Below are 23,401 nucleotides of genomic sequence, written 5' to 3' on the forward strand. Positions count from 1 at the left end.
AGCTCTGATCTCCAGCATCTGCAGTCCTCACTTTCTCCTCGAGTGATCCTCATGACTTGGCATTAGGAACTGATCTTGACAATGTTGAGTTCTCTGGGATTTTTCATCAAGAGGGTTTGGTGTGTGTGGGATGTGGAAATGCTGCTGAAATCGGGAAGCCAGATCTAATCTAACAATTTCCATGGGGAATCTTAATCTCCCACTATTACAGCAATGTTTTGGAAGACTTCACAGTTTGAGATCAGGTCATAAGGCTTTATGTTCAATTAATGCACAATTTAAAATTACATTTGTCAATTGACATTGGAGTATTCATACAGCACTAACCCTAACCGTACCACAACAGTTTAAAATGTCACAACACTTACAGAGTATCACTGCAGTGATAAGCATCCCCAAGGACAGCAGGATGGAGACACCCAGGAGAATGTAGATAATGAGAGGTGACCATTTTCCTTGGATAGACTCTGTTGATTGAACACCTCCACGATCTGTAAAGTGCAAGAGAAGGTCATCACTGAAAGGGTCAGAGGAGCCCACTTTGTGAACATGAGTGCAAACCCTTTCTCGTTTGGTGCTGGAGTAGAGATATTAAATCAACTGTCTCACTTTGATGAAATAATGTAAAATGATTCATGGAGAATGTACTGTAATTCACTAAACTGCCAGATAAATTCACACTTTGGGATAAGTGCACAATTCCAACAGGGATCCTGTGGAGTAACATACATTTCTCTCAAGTACTTACTGTAATAAATTACATGCAACTTCATGTCTTACTGAGCCTTTTCAGAGGTAAGGATCAGTCACATTGTTCCAGTTTGAATTCTCATGCAGACTGGAGGAGACATGGCTCATTAATCTGCCATTCCTTTCTCCATGCAAACCCGCCTTGCATTTTTCTCTGGAGAACATCATTAAAGTGTTTCCCTGTTTGCTGTGTTCATCCAACTTCCTGCTTGTCTCCCCTGAATTTCTTGACAGAAGAATTTGTTTTCCACTTCTCCAAGATAGTGCTAGCATGATGTCCCTCCCTTTCCTTGGCTTCAACTCATTTGGGCCTTGGGTATCGACAGGAGCTAGTCCTCCCTGTCTGATACTCTCAGAGGTGATGACAATGTCAGTATCTGGGTCCATAACAATGAGTGCCACATTGTTTGATCCTGTTCGTGTATCAGCAGGTTTATTTTCCAATGGGTTTCCCCATCGGTACCCAAGTATGCAACAATTCTTCAGAATCTGAAAACTGTAAACCATTGTGTTTGTGTAAATGCTATACTCAAGGGAGTAGGGGAAATGGAACAGGTGCATTTTGGACATATGCAATTTAAGCTAACCATAGAAAGTTTGTGTGATATGTTGTGAAAGAAAATGTGAGGGGGAGGGTGGGGGGTGGTGTTAGACAGGGTCGGGGGAGGGTGGGGGGGGCGGTGTTAGACAGGGTCGGGGGAGAGTGGGGGTGGTGGTGTTAGACAGGGTCAGGGGTGGGTGGGGGGGCAGTGTTAGACAGGATGGGGGTGGACGGGGGGGCAGTGTTAGACAGAGTCGGAGGGTGGGTGGGGGGGGCGGTGTTAGACAGGGTCGGGGGGAGGGTGGGAGGTGGTGTTAGACAGGATGGGGGGTGGGTGGGGGGGCAGTGTTAGACAGAGTCGGGGGGTGGGTGGGTGGGGGCGGTGTTAGACAGGGTCGGGGAGAAGGTGGGAGGATGTGTTAGACAGGATCGTGCGGAGGGTGGGGGGGGCGGTGTTAGACAGGATGGGGGGTGGGTGGGGGTGTAGTGTTAGACAGAGTGGGGGGTGGGAGGGGTGAGGCGTTAGGGTCGGGGAGGGCGGGGGCGGTGTTAGACAGGGTCGGGGGAGGGTGGGAGGCGGTGTTAGACAGGATGGGGGGTGGGTGGGGGGGGTAGTGTTAGACAGAGTCGGGGGGTGGGTGGGGGGGGCGGTGTTAGACAGGGTCGGGGGAGGGTGGGGGGGGCGGTGTTAGACAGGGTCGGGGGAGGGTGGGAGGCGGTGTTAGACAGGGTCGGGGAGGGTGGGGGGGGTAGTGTTAGACAGAGTCGGGGGGTGGGTGGGGGGGGGCGGTGTTAGACAGGGTCGGGGGGAGGGTGGAAGGCGGTGTTAGACAGGGTCGGGGAGGGTGGGGGGGGTAGTGTTAGACAGAGTCGGGGGGTGGGTGGGGGTGGCGGTGTTAGACAGGGTTGGGGAGGGTGGGGGGGTAGTGTTAGACAGAGTCGGGGGGTGGGTGGGGGGGGGCAGTGTTAGACAGAGTCGGGGGAGGGTGGGAGGCGGTGTTAGACAGGGTCGGGGAGGGTGGGGGGGGTAGTGTTAGACAGAGTCGGGGGGTGGGTGGGGGGGCGGTGTTAGACAGGGTTGGGGGGCGGTGTTAGACAGGGTCGGGGGGAGGGCGGGGGCGGTGTTAGACAGGGTCGGGGAGAAGGTGGGGGGATGTGTTAGACAGGATCGTGTGGAGGGTGGGGGCCGGTGTTAGACAGGGTCGGGGGCTGGGCGGGGAGTGGTTTTAGACGGGGTCGGGGGGTAGGCGGGGGGCTGTGTTAGACAGGGTTGGTGGGAGGGTGGGGGGGGCGGTGTTAGACAGGGTCGGGGGAGGGTATGGGACGGTGTTAGGGTCAGGGGGAGGGCGGGGGTTGGTGTTAGACAGGGTCGGGTGGTGGGTGAGGGGCGGTGTTAGACAGGATCAGGGAGGGTCGGGGGGGTGGTGTTAGGCAGGGTCGGGGGTGGGCTGGGGGCGGTGTTAGACAGGGTCGGGGGGTGGGTGGGGAGCAGTGTTAGACAGGGTCGGGGGTGGGTGTGAGGGCGGTGTTAGGATCGGGGGGTGGGTGGGGGGCAGTGTTAGACAGGGTCGGGGGGTGGGTGGGGAGCAGTGTTAGACAGGATCGGAGGTGGGTGGGGGCAGTGTTAGACAGCGTCGGAGGAGGGTGTGAAGGCGGTGTTAGACAGGGTTGGGGGTGGGTGGGAGGCAGTGTTAGATAGGGTTGTGGGATGGTGTTGAGACTGGGCGGGGGGTGGTTTTGGTTGGGGTTGTGGGATGGTGTTGAGACTGGGCGGGGGGGTGGTTTTGGTTGGGGTTGTGGGATGGAGCTGAGACCGGGCAGGGGGTGTGGTTTTGGATGGGGTTGTGGGATGGTGTTGAGACCGGGCGGGGGTGGTGGGTTGTGGTTTTGGACAGGGTTGTGGGTGAGAGTGCTCACGTGCTGTGCTGCTGCCTTATCTCCTGAACAGGGAGCAGACTTTACAGAAAACTCCAAGCCCCAGAGGAAAGGCATTGAATCGAAGAACCGAATAATCAATTATCTGAACAAAATAGTGCCCGCCCATCTCGTTCGGGTCATCGAGGTTCCTTTGTATTTGGAAAATGCAAGATTTTTTGGCCATAAATAAGGTGACATGACAATAACCTTGACATGAGATTGACTTTTACACGTATTCTGAGTGTTTGTTTGTCATCAGAGAAACATAACAGGAACAACGAATCAGCCAGAAGGGAAAAAAGCAGCATTCGGTTTAATGAAGAGAAGGGTAATATCCCAGAGAAGTAGTGAACATGTACAATCTACCTCCCATGTGAGGTCAGAAGTGGGAATGTTCACTGATAATGTTCACAGCACAATGTTCAGCACCATTCATGATTCCAGACACTGAAGCAGTCCTTGTTCAAATTCAACAAGTTCTGGACAATATCCAGGCTTGGGCTGACAAGTGGTAAGTGACATTCACACCACATAAAGACCAGGCAATGACCATCTCCACGCAGAGACAATCTAACCATTACCCTCTGCCATTCAATGATGCTTCCATCAAAGAATCCCCCTCGATCAGCATCCTGGATTTTACCATTTACCATAAACTGAGCTGGACTCACCATATCAATGCAATGATTACAAGAACAGGTCTGGGCCAGACATACTGTGGTGAGTAGTCTGCCTCCTGACTCTCCAAAGCCTGTCCACCATCTACAATGCAGCAGTGTGATGGAACACTCCCCACTTGCCTGGATGGGTGCAGTCCCAACAACACTCAAGAAGCTTGACCCCCTCCAGGACAAAACAGCTTGCTGGATTGGCACCACAAGCACAAACTTTCAGCCACTCCACTCACCAAAGCTCAACAGCAGGACTGTGCACTATTTGACAGAATTGTACTCCAGCACAATCTGTAACCTCATGGCCTGCATATCCCCCATTCAATCATTACCAATAAGTCATGGGATCAAACCTGGTTCAATGGAGAGTGCGGGAGGGTACGCCAGGAGTATCACCAGGTATACCTGAAGTTGAGGGGAAGCCACCAAACAGGATTACTAGCACACCAAACAGCATAGGCAACAAGTGATAGACAGAGCGAAGTGATCCCATGACCGACGGATCAGATCGAAGCTCTGCAATCCTGCTATATCCAGTCAGGAAGAGTGGTGGGTGATTAAATAATTCATGGAGGAGGAGGCTCCACACATATCCCCATCCTCAATGATCCAGCACATCAGTGTAAAAGATAAGGCTGTAGTTTTCATAGCAATCTTCAGTCAGAAGTGCGAGTGGATGATCCGTGGTCTCTAACATCACAGATACCAGGCTTCAGCCAATTCAATTCACTCCACGTGATATCAAGAAAATGGATAGTGCAACGGCAAAGGTCCTGATAACATCCTGGCAATAGGACTGAAGACTTGTGCTCCAGAACTTGCCGCTCCCTGAGCCAAGCTGTTCCAGTAGAGTTACAACACTGGCATCTACCCGACAATGCGGAAAATTGCCCAGATATGCCCTATACATAAATAGCAGGACAAATCCAACCTGGCCAATTGCCGCCACATCAGTTTACCCTTGATCATCAGTAAAGTGTTGGAAAGGGTCATCAACAGTGTTATCAAGCAGCACCTGCTCAGCAAGAACCTGCTCAGTGATGCCCAGTTTGGGTTCCCCCAGCGTCACTCAGCTCCTGACCTCATTACAGCCTTGGGTCAAACATGGACAAAAGAGCTGAATTCCAGAGGGGAGGGAAGGGGAGACATTAAGGCTGAATTAAACCAAGTGTGGCATCAAAGAGCCCTCGCAAAACTGGAATCAATGGGTATCAGGGGGCAATACCATGTTCCACAAGTGAAAAAAAGTGGCATAGTGAGTGTGCCAATGCCCCTAGTAATATCCTTGTCCATGCTCGTGGGTACCGTTGGTACATGGGGAATGTGCTGTTGGAAGAGTATCTCTGGAAAATGATTACAATTGGCCAATGTATGGTATGTAACTGACATCAAAAGAAAGCAAGTAGAGCAAGTGGTGGAATGCATTCCCATGAAATAAATAAGATCACTGATGGTGATGGGCAGATCTTTGCTTTGCTTTGTGGGCGGCATGGTGGCACAGTGGTTATAGCACTGCTGCCTCACAGCGCCAGAGACCCGGGTTCAATTCCCGCCTCAGGCGACTGACTGTGTGGAGTTTGCACATTCTCCCCGTGTCTGCGTGGGTTTCCTCCGGGTGCTCCGGTTTCCTCCCACAGTCCAAAGATGTGCAGGTCAGGTGAATTGGCCATGCTAAATTGCCCATAGTGTTAGGTAAGGGGTAGATATAGATGTAGGGGTATGGGTGGGTTACGCTTCGGCGGGGCGGTGTGGACTTGTTGGGCCGAAGGGCCTGTTTCCACACTGTAAGTAATCTAATCTAATCTAATCTAATCTACCATGGGCTACTGTCACTTCCACCCTTAATCTAGGTTACTTGTTGCATCTGGTAATGGTTACTGTGAAGGAAGGACTCGTGCCAGCGCAGAAATCTCAAGTCTATTGTCTGTAAAGTGACACACCGCTGATGTGTCACACAAGCACGTCTTGTTCATTTGTGGATGTACAACTCAGCTTTGAGGACAGATTTATCCACCATAAATGCAGAGTACAATTATTGTTGGAGGAACAGGAACAGAGAGTGTGGATGGCCCACTGGTGATGGAGAAACACCTTCAGGTTTTGTTGAAATATAAGGAACCAATAATTCCAGGGAAGCACCATTACCTCAGAAGGCGATGGCCTTGATAGGTTATCACAGGATTTGTAATCCAGGGAACTAGGTAATGTGCTGGGGATCCATGTTCAAATCGAATTCTTGGCAGATTAGTGCGATACTGTCTCAGTGTGAAATGCTGGAATACATTCTGCACTAACCATCTGTGACACTCAGTACCCTTTTGTTTACCAGATGGAAGCAAAGAATGGGTGTGTTTCTCATGTGGGACATGGCAAAGGTATCAGGGAGATATCATCAGGTGGTCTTGGATTGCGGTGGTTCTGATCTCTGAAGTTTGTATCACATTTAACTCACTTGCACTCATTGCTTCGACTTTTGAGTACAGGAGTTGGGAGGTCATGTTGAGGTTAATCCAAGTTGTACATTGAATAAAGAGCATTTCTCAATCAGACACTTCCCTCCTCGTCAATTCTTCAATGTTTCACTATCTCCTCCTCAACGTCTTCACTTCAAGATCTTCCTCAAGGATTTCAGAGTGAGTCAATAACTCCGTCAGTTAAAGGGATGGTCACACTATTTTTCTGACCAATTGGTTTATTTCATTGTTCACAACATTGAACATTGGTGAGGCCACATCTGGAGCACTGAGTCCAGTTCTGGTTGCTCAGTTATGGAATAGTTGTAATTGAATTGGATACGGTTCAGAAACGATTTCCCAAGATGTTGCCAGGGATGAAGGATTTGAGATATCAACATAGACTGGAAAGGCTGTAACTCTTTTCACTGGAGCGGAGGAGGTTAAGGGGTGACCTTATAGAAGTTCATAAAATCATGACGAGTATAGAATGGCAGGTGTCTTTTCCTGAGGCTGGTACATTTCAAGATTAAAGGGGATTTTTTTTTATGAGAGGAGAAAGATAAAAAAAAACGTAAGGGGCAAATTCCTTACACAGAGAGTGGTTTGAATGTGACATTAACTTCCAGAGAAAGTGATGGATATGGGTACAGTTATAATGTTTAAAAGACATTTGGATAAGTGCATGAACAAGGAATGTTTGGAGGGATATGGACCATTAGCGGCCAAGTGGGACTAGTTTATTTTGGGATTATGTTTGACATGGACTGGTTGGACCGAGGGGTCTGCAGTTTCCATACTGTCTGACTCCATGTGAAATCAGAATTGTCAATGTGATCAATTAGTATATTGAAGTGCTGTGGATGTTACACTGTATAGTAAAAGAGATTGAACTATTTGGTTCTTTATTCTCACGGTGTGTTCTCATGAAGTACTCGGGGAACAGAGATCCCTCTGAAACAAACCTGTACTGGGGAAACCTTCACAGAGATCATGAGATATCTGTCCCCCCCAGAAATCAATTCCAACAGTTCATCCATCCTGTTTTCCATATCATCATAGACACCCCTTTGTATCATTCCCCCCTCTCCTCCCCTTTACATTAAACTGTCAATGCTGGAATGTTTTAACATTAGACCTAACGGTCATGCACTTGCTGAGATCACAGACATTCATTAACAGCAGCTTAACGATCAAAAACTGCACAAGAATTAACATGACAAAATGTATGGGTCATACAAAACAGATACATATCATCAGTTATTGTGTCATCTGCATCAATAAAAAAACAAAGACCACATTTCTCAATCAGCCACCTCCCTCCTCGTCAATTCTTTAATGTTTCACTATCTCCCCCTCAAAATCTTCAAATTCTTCCTCATGGATTTCAGTGTGAGTCAATAACACCATCAGTTAAAGGGATGGTCACACTGCTTTTCTAACCAATTGATTTATTTCATTGTTTGTTCACAACACAAACAGTTAAAAAGGATGGTCACTGAAGAGTGTCTGACCATATTATGTTATCTCACTGATCAGCTCTAAAATCCATCAATTCTGAAGAAGTGGAATTTACTGACAACTCTTTGTCTCAAACAATGAGAAATATTTACAGGTGAGTTACTGAAGGTGAATTTACAAAGATTGAGTAACCTGTACAATAATGACCAGATTATGGATGTTTACCTGATATTAGGTTTTGCTGTTTCCTGTCTTGTTTCAGTTGATCATAATTCAGATTGGTGTAAATGTTGTCCAGCTCCATGTTCTCACTCAGAGGATCTTCATGCCTTTAGCAACAACTAGAGAAAAGCAACGTTTTTCTCAGTTTTAGTTCCTACTTTCTTGTGTAAACCACATTCATAGATTGTGTCTGGGTTAACTTGCAACAGTTTCCTCTACCATCACTGATGCAACTGAATTTGCTTAATGTGCTTAAAAGGAAAATACCACTTCTGTAATCCGATGCTAAGAATGCAATTGGACTTTCTTTATAACTTAATTTTCCTGTGTCCAACAGGGCAAGGACAGCAGAAACTTGGGAACACTACAACTTCAAAGTTCCTCTCCAAGCCTGTTACTCACCATCCTGTTACATCACGGGGTAAACCCTCCTGCTTCATTTAAACCAGCAACACAGAGATGATTTATCCCATGCAGGATTCTGTGAAAATTTGAGAATTAAAGTAAATACTAACAATTTTGTGTCTTAAAGTATAACAGAGAATAATTAACTAACAACTAATCACAACTTCTTCCTCTAGTGTATCTTTTACTTTCCATTATGTAATACTAGTCCAATAAAACCTCAGATTAAGATTTACCAAAAGTTCAAGTTTTCAAAACCTTCTGGTTGTTGAATCTTCTATTTGAATCTTCCTCGATCCTCTTTTCTTCTTCTAAGGGATTATGCTACACAAGTTACTGATGCATAAAGGTAACTTTAAGAGAGCTATTCTCCAGGTAGTATGCAGATGCTGGTAGTTTGGCAGTTCTCCTCCCAACTGTTCAATTTTCCTTGGTCTCATACCCCCAAAGCATCAGATTGTGTCATTGGCTTTCAAGATTGTCAATATACTAAATTCAAATTTAATTGGAGTTTGGTATTTTTCTGGGAATAATTTAAACTGATTGGTCTAATTCAAATTTGTTTTGTCATCTCCAGGGAACTTGTTCAGAACACTTGGTGCGGTGTCGGGTATGAGCGTTTAACTCTCTTAAACGTGCAGTACACCCACATCTTCATAACACCTCCCCCCTTATAAAAAAAAGAACCATCATAATGAAAAGATGGTTTCGATTTTTTAATCTTTAAACTCATTACCCTACCATACAGATACCTTTAATCTGAGTTCACCTTAACTTCTAACTGTACATATGCATATAACATTAAATAAAAACAAATTACGTTTAAACTTTATCAGTTAAATCTGTGATAATGCATTTGCAATTATATTCTTATAACCTACAACACATACGACTTTTAAATTAAAAGTTTGTAGCATAAGACTCCAATGAAATAGTCTCATATTCTTGTCTTTAAAACATTCTAAGAATGGAAGCAGATTGTGATATGTGTACACAGCCATCTCTGACACAATGTTCGTGACATAAATATGATAATGGTGTCAGGCCAGTAACAAACTCAATAGTTGATTTTCAGTCACGGAGTATTTCCTCTGGTGGATGTTGACCCTCTTCGAAGAGTAACCAACTGGCAGTTCAATCCCCTCCTCATCTTCCTGTAGGAGTACAGCTCCCACTCCTATGTCACTAGCATCCATGGTGACTTTAAAAGGTTTTGAAAAGTTTGGTGTAGCTAAAACTGGTTTGGTGGTTAATATTGATTTCAAATGGTTGAATGCCTCCTGACATTGTTCTGTCCACCAAAACTTTGTGTTCTTCCTCAGCAAATCAGTTAACGGTGTCACTACACTGCTTAAATTTGGAACAAACTTCTGAGAGAATCCGCTGAGTCCTAAGAATTGAAGCACCTCTTTCTTCGAGGTTGGTCATGGAAAATCCTCGATGGCCTTCATCCTTGCATTCCGTGGGGTCAACCTTCCATGACTGATGTTATGTCCCAAAAATGTCACCTCTGCTTTCTCAAATTCAGTTTTATTGAAGTTTATCACCAGATTTGCCTCTTCTAGTCATTCAAAGAGCTCTGCCAACTGTACCATGTGATATTTCCAGGACTTACTGAAGATCACTACATCATCCAAATAGACTGCCCAGTTTGTTAAACCAGCCACAACTCTGTTCATGAGTCTTTGGAATGTGACGGGTTCATTCTTCATTCCAAAGGGCATCCTTTTGCGATTACAAATGCAGAAATTTCTTTCATGGTCTCTGATAAAGGTACCTGCCAGTAACCATGTAGTAAGTCCAACGTGGTGATGTAACTGGCTTGTCCAACTTCTCAAAGCAGTCCTCCAATCTAGGAATTGGATATTAGTCTGACTTTGTAATGGCATTGACCTTCTGATACTCCACGTAGAATCATTGAGTCCCATCCTGTTTGAGAACTAAGATGATCGGCGAACTCCACTCGTTCTGGCTTAGTTCAGTGATGTCCTTGTCAAGTTTGGCCTCCACTCCATCTGCATCTGTCTGGCTTTGAAAGGATTAAGCCAATAAAGGTGTTGTTTTATCGGAGCCGTATTTCCTATGTCTATTTCATGTACAATTGCAATTGTCCTCCCCACCTGATTCTTACATATGTCCTCATACTGCAATAACAAATCTTTCAACTGCGTTCTATGCTCCTGAGACAGATAGTTTACTAACCTATCCCACTCCTCAATGACTTCTTCATTTTAAAATCTATTTTGAGGGACATCAAAATCTACATCATCGGGATTTGATTCCTCACTCTGCAGGGAAGTAGCTGACACCTGTTTCTCCAGTTCTTTCTCTCCAGTATAATACGGTTTCAACGTGTTCCCATGACATACCCAAAACTTTTCTTTCTATCAGGCATCTTTACGAGATAGTTCATCGGACTCAACTTTTTCTCAATTTGATAGGGACCATGAAACCTGGCTTTGAAGGGATCACCGATCATTAGTAAAGTACTAACATGTCAACCCCACAGGAAAACATCTGAGTCTCAGAGTATCTATCTGCCACCTGCTTCATTTTACACTGTGCCCCATTTAGTTGTTGTTTAGCTAACTCACCTACTTGATTTAGTCTCTCCCTCACTTCCGATATGTAATCTAAATGTGAGATCTCTGACTTTAGTCTTGTCAATTTTTCTTTCGACAATTTGAAAGGACCTCTCACTTCATGCCCCAATATTTACTCAAAGGGAATGACCTGAGTAGATTCGTTTGGGGCATCTCTAATGGCAAACAATACGAATGGCATACCTTTATCCCAATCATTTCAGTAATCCTGACAGTATTCTCAACATGGTCTTCAAGGTCTGATGACACCTTTTGAAAGCTCCCTGGGATTCAGAATGGTACACACTTGATTTAAAGTGCTGTATGCCTAAGCTATCCGTAAACTCCTTAAACAGCCTAGCAGTTAAATTAGATCCTTGGTCCGACTGAATTTCTCTGGGTAGCCCATACCGTGTAAAGAAAGCTATTAACTCCTCTTCCACCCTTTTTGCCTTAATGCTCCATAATAGAATTGCCTCCAGAAATCCGGTAGATACATTCATTATGGTTAGCAAGTACTGGTTCCCACTTTTAGCTCTTGGGAGAGACCTACACAATCAATTGTAAACCATGAAAAAAGTTCTCCAAATGTGGGAATTAGCAACAAAGGTGCTGGTTTTATTACTGCCTATGGCTTACCTACCATTTGGCATGTATGACACATACAACAACTGTTAAAAACATCCTTGTGCATTCCAGGCCCATAAAAATGTTTTTATACCTTTGCCCGAGTTGTTCATACCCCTAAGTGACCACCTCCAGGTAGTTCACATGCTACCTGCATCATTTCCTGCCCGATGCAACACGTTTTGGTGCATTTTGGTCCATTTCTGGGGTAGTCTCCATTTCCACCATATGATTCTATCTTTCAGATAATAACCCTCAGGAATATTCTCAATCTCCTTTTCTGAGTATGTATCTACATATATACCTTTTATCATCTTGTTTCCATTCTAAGGTGTACACCTATAGAATAGGTGCACATCTATAGAATCCATCTACCAGGCCCGCTGTCAAGGAAAGGCCGCCAGCATTCTCAAAGATCCATCCCACCCCGACAATGTTTTTCTACAACCTCTACCATCGGGGAGAAGGTACAGAAGCCTGAACACACACACCAGCCGGTTTCGTAACAGTTTCTACCCTACTGTTGTTAGAAAACTGAATGAACTCACAAATTCTTAACATTTGCCTGTCCCTGTGTTTCTGTTTTTGCTGCTGTTTACCTATTATTTACTTATCTATGCCATTTAACTCTGTGATCTGCCTATATTGCTTGCAAGACAAAGCTCTTCACTGTGCCTTGGTACAGGTTACAAAAAATTCAATTCAGTTCAATTCAATTCAATACACATGCCTGGGAGAAATGTTTAAACACTATATTGTAGTTCTCCCTGTGCTCTTTATTGGCCTTCCCTGTTATGAGTCCATCATCCAGAAAAATGGCAATGTTGGGTGGAGTTTGTAAAATGTTCTCCATGGTCGGCTGGGAAAGGCTGCCAATACCCCAAATGGCAGTCTGGTATAAACCTTTCTGACTATTCATTCTAGTGTACTCCTGGGACCTCTCATCCAGTCCCAATTGCAGGTCGGTGTGGCTCGTGTCTAGCTTCACCTGAAACCCCACAATCTGTGTCTTCATGAGGTTTACTTCATCCCAGCGTGGTGAGCAGAGTTAACAATGGCCAGTGCTTGGTCCTTGTCCCCATCTCCATGGGGAGATTTATTCAACGTAGTGTTCCCCCATAGCTTTCAACAGCTGTTGATGAAATATTGGGGGGTGGGACGGTGAAGACTCTGGGACACACAGGCCCAGGTGATTCACTGACGCTGACATGTGAAGGGGAATTGATATTGGCCTTGTTGGTGGAATGAGGATGAACCAACATCCATTACTAATGTACAATCTGGTGAAATATTGTGCTCCTGTGGCCCTGTCTCCCAATAGTTTCAGGGTTCGTCACCATGATTGGTGTCATGATGGGGGTGGTCCTATTCAGTTCCCTATAATCAATGATGAGCTGCAAAGAGCTGTCTGGTTTCTTAACCAGCCGTCTACATGACCGCAGTCGTGAAACTGGTGAACACACCCATGTGCTCCGTGACGATTGCCTGTGCTGCTGGGTCCTCAGTCATTCTGGTGAGGTTCATCCACAATTCCCTATGGTACACATTCTGTGTGTGTGTGTGTATGTGTGTGTGTCTGTGTGTGTGTGTGTATGTGTGTCTGTGTGTGTGTGTGTGTGTGTGTGTGTGTGTGTGTGTGTGTGTATGTGTGTGTGTATGTGTGTGTGTCTGTGTCTGTATATGTGTGTATGTGTGTGTGTCTGTGTGTCTGTGTGTGTGTATGTGTGTGTGTGTCTGTGTGTCTGTATATGTGTGTATGTGTGTGTGTGTGTATGTGTGTCTGTATGTGTGTGTGTCTGTGTCTGTATATGTGTGTATGTGTGTGTGTATGTGTGTCTGTGTGTGTGTATGTGTGTGTGTGTGACTGTGTGTCTGTATATGTGTGTATGTGTGTGTGTCTGTGTGTGTGTGTATGTGTGTGTGTATGTGTGTCTGTGTGTGTGTATGTGTGTGTGTGTCTGTGTGTGTGTATGTGTGTGTGTCTGTGTGCGCGTGTGTGTGTGTATATGTGTGTGTCTGTGTGTGTGTGTATGTGTGTGTGTCTGTGTCTGTGTGTGTGTGTCTGTGTGTGTGTGTCTGTGTGTGTGTATGTGTGTGTGTGTATGTGTGTCTGTGTGTGTGTATGTGTGTGTGTGTGTATGTGTGTGTGTGTCTGTGTGTCTGTGTGTGTATGTATGTGTGTGTGTGTCTGTGTGTGTGTATGTGTGTCTGTGTGTGTATGTGTGTGTGTGTGTCTGTGTGTGTGTGTCTGTGTGTCTGTGTGTGTGTGTATGTGTGTGTGTGTGTCTGTGTGTGTGTGTCTGTGTGTCTGTGTGTGTGTCTGTGTGTGTGTGTATGTGTCTGTGTGTGTCTGTGTCTGTGTGTGTGTGCCTGTGTGTCTGTGTGTGTGTGTCTGTGTGTGTGTGTGTGTCTGTGTGTGTGTGTATGTGTGTGTCTGTGTGTGTGTGTGTGCCTGTGTGTCTGTGTGTGTCTGTGTCTGTGTGTGTCTGTGTGTGTGTGTGTGTCTGTGTGTGTGTGTCTGTGTGTCTGTGTGTGTGTCTGTGTGTGTGTGTGTATGTGTCTGTGTGTGTGTGTCTGTATGTGTGTGTCTGTGTGTGTGTCTCTGTGTGTGTGTCGTGTGTGTGTGTGTACCTATCATTGTCTCACCTCACTCAGACATTTCCCAAATCCAACAGTCAGCCATCTTGAAAGGTAAATGCCATTTCCTGGTGAGGTCTGAGTCTGAAATGTATTTGCTGCCGGTACAGAGATTACCCAACACTGGTGGGTGCTCACAGACTATGTCTCCCAGTTTCAACTCTACAGATTCTCTCTCCGTGTCCCATCCAGAGAATCGGCTCAGAAGCATTTTTGAACATGGCATGTATCAAGCATTATGAATATCTCAGGAGGTGTTCAGTTCCGTGTTTCTCACCGGGAATGCCCACCATGTTATTGCTGACCAGGGCCCACCCCACACTGTCCCATAAGGTACTGCACACTCATGGAGGAGAGCTGCAACTCCATTATCCTTCCAGATGTGGATCCAACCGCAGGGTACAACGATGGCATTTCCCCCAATAGGTTCAGCTGCATGATCTCCTGTACCAAATGAGCTGCTGCATATCTCTCCAGCCCTTTCAGGGCCTTAGACCGGAGTCCTGAGGCAGTTCTCACTCTCATGTCATACCGTTGCAAGATGGCCCTGTGCTCCCACAATTGTCACATTTCCTTTGCAGCGATGGCTGCTACCTCACCCCTCCCCACTGCTCATATAAAAATGATGAACAGCAGTGGCCCCAAAACAGATCTTTGCAGTACACCACTCGTAAATGAACTCCAGGATGAATATTTCCCATCAACCACCACCCTCTATCTTTTTTCAGCCATCCAATTGCTGATCTAAACCGCTAAATCACCCTCTGTATTTTGTGCAATAGCTGACCGTGGGGAACCTTATCAAATGCCTTACTGAAATCTATATACACCACATCAACCGCATTACCTCATCCAGATGTTTGGTCACCTTCTCAAATTACTCAATAAGGTTTGTGAGGCATGACCTACACTTCACAAAACCATGTTGACTGTCCCTAATCAACATATTCCTTTCTGGATGATTATAAATCCTATGTTTTATAAGCCTTTCCAACACTTTACCCACAACTGAAGTAAGGCTCATTGGTCTATAATTACCAGGGTTGTCTCCACTCTCCTTCTTAAACAAGGGGACAATATTTGCTATCCTCTAGTCTTTTGGCACAATTCCCATAGACAACGATGACATAAAGATCAAGTCAAAGGATCAGTAATCTCCTCCCTGGATTCCCAAAAATCATGGGATAAATCCCATCCAGCCCGGAGACTTATCTATTTTTACACTTTCCAAAATTGCTCACACCTCCTAAGAACCTCAGTCCTATTAGTCTAGTAGCCTGTATCTCAGTATTCTCCTTGATAACATGCAAGTGTAATGAGAAAGTTTCATTTAGCAATTCTCCTATCTCCTCTGACTCCATGCACAACTTCCCACAACTATCCTTGTTGGCCCTAATCTTACTCGAGTCATTCTTTTATTCCTGATCTACCTATAGAAAGCCTTAAGGTTTTCCTTGATCTTATCTGCCAACTACATCTCCTATCCCCTGTTGGCTCTTCTTCGTTCTCTCTTTAGGTCGTTCCTAGCTAACATGTAACTCTCAAGTGCCCGAACTGAGCTTTCATATCTCATCCTAGCATAAGCCTGCTTCTTCTTCTTGAAAAGAGATTCAACTTCCTTAGTAAACCACAGCTCCTTCACTTGACCACTTCCTCCCTGCCTGACTTATCATACTTATCAAGGACACGCAGTAGCTGTTTCTTGAATAAGTTCCACATTTCAATTGTGCTTTTGCCCTTCAGTTTCATTCCCCATCCTATGGATCCTAAATCTTGCCGAATTGCCTTTTGTCCAGCTGTAACTCTTGTCCTGCCTTCCATCGTTAAAGTAAATTAAAGTGAAGAAAGCGATTTGTGAATCCTTTTCTCTCAAGCCCGGGCCATGTTCCTTGTCACCTCTGTTCTGTGTGGTTGGAGTTATCTTGGAATCACAATTTCCACGGACTTCCCCCACTGCCTCAGTGAGAATCTGCCTGTTTTTATGGTGCTACTGCAGTACCAGCTGTAGGTTACCAAAGCTGCTTGTGCACTCTGTCCATAGCCACATGGCAAGTGCAGCTGGTGCTCTCTCTATTCCTGCCTACACTGAGTTAACACTCCACGGGCTCTCCCAGGCTGGATCCTGCAGCGGTTAGCATCACTGGTTCCATGGCCTTCAGCTCCCCTCCTGCCACACTCTGTGGATTGCACTGTGGACCTCAGACACATTGACATTAATGTGTTAAGCCCTTTGCTGGGAAAAACCATGTGAGGATCAGTCGTGGGACTGGAACAGGGGGATCTTGTATCTGTCATTAGATTATCGTTCTGAGTTCATTGGGGCAGGGTAGGATCCCAGGGGTCAGGCACCCACAGAAAACAAAGGCAAGGAAGCCGAATCCAGGATCGGAGCAACTAGACAGTGGGGTCAGGGACCCATGGGAAAAGGGTTGAGTAAGGTTGGGAGCACAGGAGGTGAGAGATGTAAAAAGGGTCCTGGGGTAATACACAAGGAAAAAAACAGCTAATGTTCGATTAGATTAGATTCCCTATAGTGTGGAAACAGACCCTTCGGCCCAACAAGTCCACACCAACCCTCCGAAGAGTAACCCACTCAGACTCATTTCCCTACATTTATCCCTGACTAATGAACCTAACACTATGGGGCGATTTAGCACGGTCAGTTCACCCTAACCTGCACACCTTTGGACTGTGGGAGGAAACAGGAGCCCCACTGAGAGCTGGAGGAAAGCTTTAAAACCCAGCAAGGCAGGAGCAATACCCAGCTGCATGGAGCGTCTACGAGATACAGAATGGGAGAAGCTGAAGCAGTTAGGGAGCTGGGAGAAAGTGAAACAGGAACTAGAGAAAGAAAGGTCCAACCAGCAGAGCAGGAGCAGAGGAGCCAGATGAATGGCGAACACTTTGGGACAGTTTGAGACTCAGTGAGATAGACCATAGCAGGGGCTGCAGTGGGTGCTCAGTGATGGGGACAACCCACAGGCTGGGACAGCACACCAGGCTGGCAAAGAAAACAGACCCAGCACTTCGCACTATTTGAGATGTCAATGCAGGACTGAACAATTAAAGAGACAATGTCCAGGCCCCATGGAATCCTGGAAGATTGGAGAGTGAAGATTGGAGACACCTACCCACCCCACCTTCCAGAGGGATTCGATCCTTTGACAGCCCCAGGCCCTGTACTAGCCTGGTTTAGATTTCCTTTCATACAACATTATATAATGGACACAGTACAGAAGGAGATCGTTCAGCCCATTGTGTCTGTTCTGGCTCATTATGTCTCCAACTCACCCCATCCCTGCATCCTCTTCTTTTTCAGATAAAATCCGATGTATTTTTGAAGGCCTCAATTGATCCTGTCTCTGCAGTCTTCTCAGACAGTATATTCCAAGTCCTGATCACCTATTGTATTCTGTGATTCACCAACTCTGACTGTTTGTACCCCTCACCCATTCCCTCGTTCACCCATTTGAAGTTAGTCATCACATCGGGCAGTTAGCCCCTTCAGTCAGGAAAATCCAAGAGTTCAAGGTTAGTGGGGTTCAACTTCAGAGATTAGACCAACCCTTCTAATCAAAGACCACCCAGGGGCACCAGTGTTGTCTGTGCTTTGGACCAGTTAATGTGTAATTGAAAACACTTTACCCCAGTGTTCTTGTCAGTGAGGTAGACACAGGGACAGAGAACTTAGTTTGTGTTTCAATTATGTCCTTATCCCCCTCACCCCAGACCTTCTGGAATACTCTGTGGTCTTTAGCCAATGGGGTAATGGGCAGCGTTCAAAGTGTCCAATGGGTTGGCACCAACCCCCTTCACTGTTGCCATGTCAGGGGAGGTGTAAGGTGCACATCCCCTAGCACTGGGCTCGGAGTCACCGTTTCAGGAAGTTCAGATTGACACTTCTCCTCACACAGACCTCAGGCTGGCTGTAACTGGTTCCCCCCGAACCTTTGTAACCGCTTTGACCTCAAATTGCTCTTTTCTCTGCAGCCGATAGCTGCTGGCTGCTGTTTAATTTAGTTTGGCTAATTTTCTGTCAGGCTGGATTTCTCCGGCTGTGAGCCAATTTAGAATGTCCAACTTTGGGTACACAGTCTCTTGATCGTATATGCCTTCATGTGTCTGGCATATGGTAAATAATTTGTAGGGAACGTATCTTGAACACCATAAAGGAGATGTGGAAAATGGAGACTGAGGTGCTTCAAGTGAGGACTGTCATATGAAGCCAGCAAAAAGAGATCCTGAGGACAGTTGTTCCCTGTGTTGGTGCCTACCTCAATATGTGCTCACAGGATCTCCAAATCTCAGTGAATTGAGGACTTACCAGGAATAAATCAATCTGTCCTGATGCAGATTATTCCTCAAATTCAGGTTGTATTCATCACAAAATGTGACTTCAGATGTTGAGGTAGTGACAAATAAGGGGTATACATCCAATATCTTCCAATTCCAGCAACAAGGAAGGTCGATATCAGATCCAGAAGTGGCATGATACTACAAGAGAAGTCTGCAAACACATCAGCATCACAGAGGCAAGTGTGACCTCAGATCCCAAGAGACCAGTTGTGCCATCCCAAACACAACATTCAAAGTCTCCGCTCTCTGGGGATATGGTTTTTAATGTCAGACAGAAAGAGCTCGAGCTTTAGGGATTAGCTGTGGTGATAGACCACAGTTATCACAGTAATAGGAAACAACAAAGGCACATAATGGATGTGAAGACGTGAACTTTAGTTTAAACTTGCAAGTTTCCAAAGAGATGAAATGTATAAAAAGTAACATTTAGGAAGAGGTGATGTCCATTGAGCCACAAAGTGAATAGATACAGAGCAGAGTAAACAATCTGTCCTGTTGTTGGATTTCCCATCTCACGGGAAGGTGTTGTGTCAATGGAGGAAATGCAACAATTGCTGACAATAACCTGAAAGGATAGTTATGAACTAGTGCAACTCAGCATTAAAGAGTGACTGGGCTCTACTGAAAATACTGAAGGAAATGAGAGAGGAAATTGGAGGCTGTAGTCATGATTTCTCAGTCCTTCTTCACATGTAATTCTGTTTTTAGTGCAGAGAGTGGCTGATGCCACTGTTTCACAACAGGAAGGTCAGCTGCGTAACTGCAGCTGATCATCCAATGTTTGTTTGGACCTCAAACAGAATCTTCTGTTTCTTTGGTGAAGTGTGAGTTTTGGTGGGTTTCATGGAGGGTACCTCTCTGTGTGAGACCTGGCCAGGAGCTTTGGAAGGAATTGAAGTCAGGAATTTACAAACAGATAAGGATAGGTTCAGCAAATAGACCCCAATTTTGCAGATGGAGTTTAATGTGGAAAAGTGTGAGATTATCCATTCTGGCTGGAAGAATAAAAAGGCAACTCGTTACAATCACACAGAGAGTCATGTATGTATGGAATGAGCTGTCAGAGTATATGGTGGAGGCTGATACAATTACAGCATTTAAAAGGCATCTGGATGAGTACATGAACAGGAAGGGTTTAGAGAGATATAGACCAAATGCTGCAGATGAGACTAGATTAATTTAGAATACCTGGTCAGCATGGGTAAGTTGGACCGAAGGGTCTCTTTCCATGCTGTACATCTTTATGAGTCTACAGCTCAATCAGCCAGATCCATTGGCAGTGTCAACGCCAACTCGAGCATCGTGCTCCTAGTTGTGTGGGGAAACCCTTCGAGCTGATTCCCATTAAAGAAAAGAGCAACCGAGATCAACTGAAATTGGGAGAAGCTTCAGATTGCTTTAATGCCGAGGGATATGGGTGTCCTCGTGCAGGAATTACAGGAAATCAGTCGGCAGATTCAGCAGGGAGGAAGGAGGGCTCATGGAATTTCAGCATTTATTGCTGAAGGAATAGAGTGAAAGAGTAGGGAAATGTTTCTGCACTGTCCAAGGCATTAGTGAGACTGTGCTGGAATATTGTCTACTGTCTCGGGCTGGTAACTTGAGAGATTTGATTTGGTTTATTTTTGTCTCATGTCGCTAAGTACAGCGCAGTGCAGGTAGAGCGTAACATACAAAGACCATCAAACAGGGCAAAGGATACAAAGACATACTGCCAAGAAGGTGCACAGAAAAACAAGGACAACGTTCAAACGGAAATGAGCCAGGTCCTTTCAGAAGAATAACACCAGGGGGGAAGCTGTTCTTGAACCTGTCAGTGCGTGTGCTTAAGCTTCTGTATCTTCTCCCTGACCGAAGGGGTTGGAAGAGATTTTCATTGGGGTGGGAGGGGTCTCTGACGATGCTGGCTGCCTTTCCGACGGATTGAGAAGTGGAGGTGAACAGAGGTCCCCTGTTCAATCAGAGATGAGGAGACATTACTTCGCTCAAAGTTTCGTGAATCTGCAAAATTCACTTTCACCAAAGTAGGGTGGGTGTTGGGACATTGAGTAAATTTGAGGAGGAGATTGACAGCTTTTTAATTAATAATGGGTTCCAGGGGAGCTGGCAGGAAAGTGAGTGAGAGCCTGAGATGTGATGCCGGGTGTGTGGAATGCCCTGTCAGCAGTGATAGTAAGGTCAGGCACATTAGGGACATTTAAGTGACTCTTGGATAGGCACATGGACAATAGTAAAATATAGGGAATGTAGGTTAGATTGATCTTAGAATAGGATAAACGGCTAGCACAACATCAAGGGCCGAAGGGCCTGTACTGTTCGATGTTCTATATTCAGCCATGATGATGTTAAATATGCAGAACCGCCACTCATTGGACATCCACTGCAAGAGGGGCATCTTTGTACCTGGTCATCTTTAACAGGTCGCTGTGCACCCAGACAAACACAGGCAGTTTGGTAATTCCCTTCACAGGCACTATAATGGCCTAGCAGCCACTATGTTCATGGGACATGACCAACAAAGAGGGATCCTCCCTCACACAGGAGAAAGTGAGGACTGCAGATGCTGGAGATCAGGATCGAGAGCACGGTGCTGGAAAAGCACAGCAGGTCAGACAGCATCCGAGGAGCAGGAGAATCAACGTTTCGGGCATAAGCCCTTCATCAGGAATCCTGCTGTGCTTTTCCAGCACCACACTCTCCACCCTCTCACACATACAACCTCATTCTCTTACCCTGTTCGCTGTTTAACCACCAGGCCCCACAGTTGGCCTAGCCTATATTACATCTGACCTTGCTGCTGTCCCCAGTGTTCACCGCTGACTGTGGGCATGAAACCACAGGACGTGTGAAATTTACCCAGAGCTGGAGAAATCGGGCCTGATAGAAAATTGGACAAAATAAATAAGATGGTTGCCAGCAGAGATTGAACACAGAGAACCTACATTGTACAGGGAATAAAGATCATTACTTAATCAGACACCTCCTTCCTCGTCAATTCTTCAATGTTTCACAATCCCCTCCTCAACGTCTTCACTTCAAATCTCCCTCAAAGCTTTCAGTGTGAGTCATTAACTCCATCAGGTAAAGGGATGGTCACACTGCTTTTCTGACCAATTGGTTTATTTCATTGTTCACAACGTTGAACATTGGTGAGGCCACGTCTGGAGCATTGTGTCCTGTTCCAGTTGCTCAGTTATAGAAAAGATGTTCTTAAACTGGAGAGGGTTCAGAAAAGATTTCCCAGGATGTTGCAGGGATGGAGGGTTTGAGATATAAAAATAGACTGGAAAGGATGGAACTCTTTTCACTGGAGCAGAGGAGGTTAAGGGGTGACATTATAGAAGTTTATAAAATCATGACAGGTATAGAATGGTGTCTTTTCCTGAGGATGGGGCATCTCAAGATTAAGGGGCAATATTTTTAAGGTGAGAGGAAAAGAATTAAAAAAACTTAAGGGGCAACTTGTGAACACAGAGAGTGGTTAGTATGTGACATCAACCTCCAGAGAAAGTAATGGATATGGTTTCAGTTATAAAGTTTTCAAGCCATTTGGATAAGTACATGAATAAGGAATATTCAGAGGGATAGGAGCAGGCAGGTGGGTCTAGTTTAGTTTGGGATTATGTTTGACATGGACTGGTTGGACCGAGGGGTTCTGCAGTTTCCATGTTGTCTGACTCCAGTTATGAACAGTGAAAACTGCAGTCAGGTAGGTCACAAAGATTCAGGGGGAACCGGTTACTGGTGCATGGCTTCTTCTGAGGACACAAAGGTGTCAGAGTCTTTTCTGCAGCTCCAACTCCAACATTAATCTCTCCGCGAGCTGCTGGAACGTCTCCTGAATTGCAACGCACAGAGATACTATATATTCTGTGTAGGTGGAGTGTTCCGGAAGGTCCTGGCAGAATACTGCTGGACTAGTTCGGTGTGGCTGGGACTCAGGGAATTCTGAAGAATGAAGTAAGTTCCATGTTTAATCGAAGTGTTCAGTTTAACTGCTGTAAAGGCAACTGAATGAGACTGAGTGTGTGTAGTTGAAAACTCAGTGAGAAGTGAAGTTAGATATCTCTGGATATTGTAACTCAGGAGACACCCCAGCAGCCATGGCATTGCTGGCTGAGTGAGCATTTAATGTGACTTTGTTCTTTAGAGAGGGTGGTGGGAGGCTGCCTTCTTGTAACATTCGAGAGAAATGTACCCACAATTCGGCAGGAGGGGACAAGGGGTTAGGCAGAGAGTTCGGGAGAAATGTACCCACAATTCGGCAGGAGGGGACAAGGGGTTAGGCAGAGAGTTTGGGAGAAATGTACCCACAATTCGGCAGGAGGGGACAAGGGGTTAGGCAGAGAGTTTGGGAGAAATGTACCCACAATTCAGCAGGAGGGGGACAAGGGGTTAGGCAGAGAGTTTGGGAGAAATGTACCCACATTTGGGCAGGAGGGGGGCAAGGGCTTAGGCAGAGAGTTTGGGAGAAATGTACCCACAATTTGGTGGGGTGGGGTGGGGGGGTGGGTCCATGGGGTCAGGGAGAGAGTTTCAGGATTTTGACCCAGTGACAATGAAGAAATGGCAGCATATTTTCAACTCAAGATGGCGAGTCACTTGGCTGAGAAATTGCAGGTGGTGATGTTGCTGTGTACCTGCTGCCCTTGTCCTTCTCAATGGGAATGTTGGTTGGTTCAGAATGTGCTGTCTGTGGAGACTTGGGGAGTTCCTGCAATGAATCTTGTAAATGGTGCAAAGTGCTGTGACTGTGCAATGCTGATGGTGGGAGTGGAT

At 45.7% G+C, this 23,401-nt stretch overlaps 1 protein-coding gene across 2 annotated transcripts in view; it reads right to left on the reverse strand.

The window, feature by feature from the left end:
- LOC140467902 (uncharacterized) overlaps positions 1-23,401 on the reverse strand; it is a 111,148-nt gene that overhangs the window by 75,117 nt on the left and 12,630 nt on the right. Inside the window, exons 1-3 of one of the 2 annotated variants that reach the window (XM_072563978.1) lie at positions 8,418-8,493; positions 8,019-8,134; positions 369-491 (exon numbers count right to left, since the gene is read on the reverse strand). In XM_072563978.1, coding sequence (XP_072420079.1) covers positions 369-491; positions 8,019-8,097 — 202 coding nt within the window. In that variant the 5' untranslated portion in view covers positions 8,098-8,134; positions 8,418-8,493. Of the gene's footprint in view, positions 1-368; positions 492-8,018; positions 8,135-8,417; positions 8,494-23,401 lie in introns of those variants that run through there. The other variant, XM_072563977.1, reaches the window with a different exon arrangement.

Source organism: Chiloscyllium punctatum, chromosome 46 (assembly GCF_047496795.1).
Source record: "Chiloscyllium punctatum isolate Juve2018m chromosome 46, sChiPun1.3, whole genome shotgun sequence".
NCBI classification, from domain to species: domain Eukaryota; kingdom Metazoa; phylum Chordata; class Chondrichthyes; order Orectolobiformes; family Hemiscylliidae; genus Chiloscyllium; species Chiloscyllium punctatum.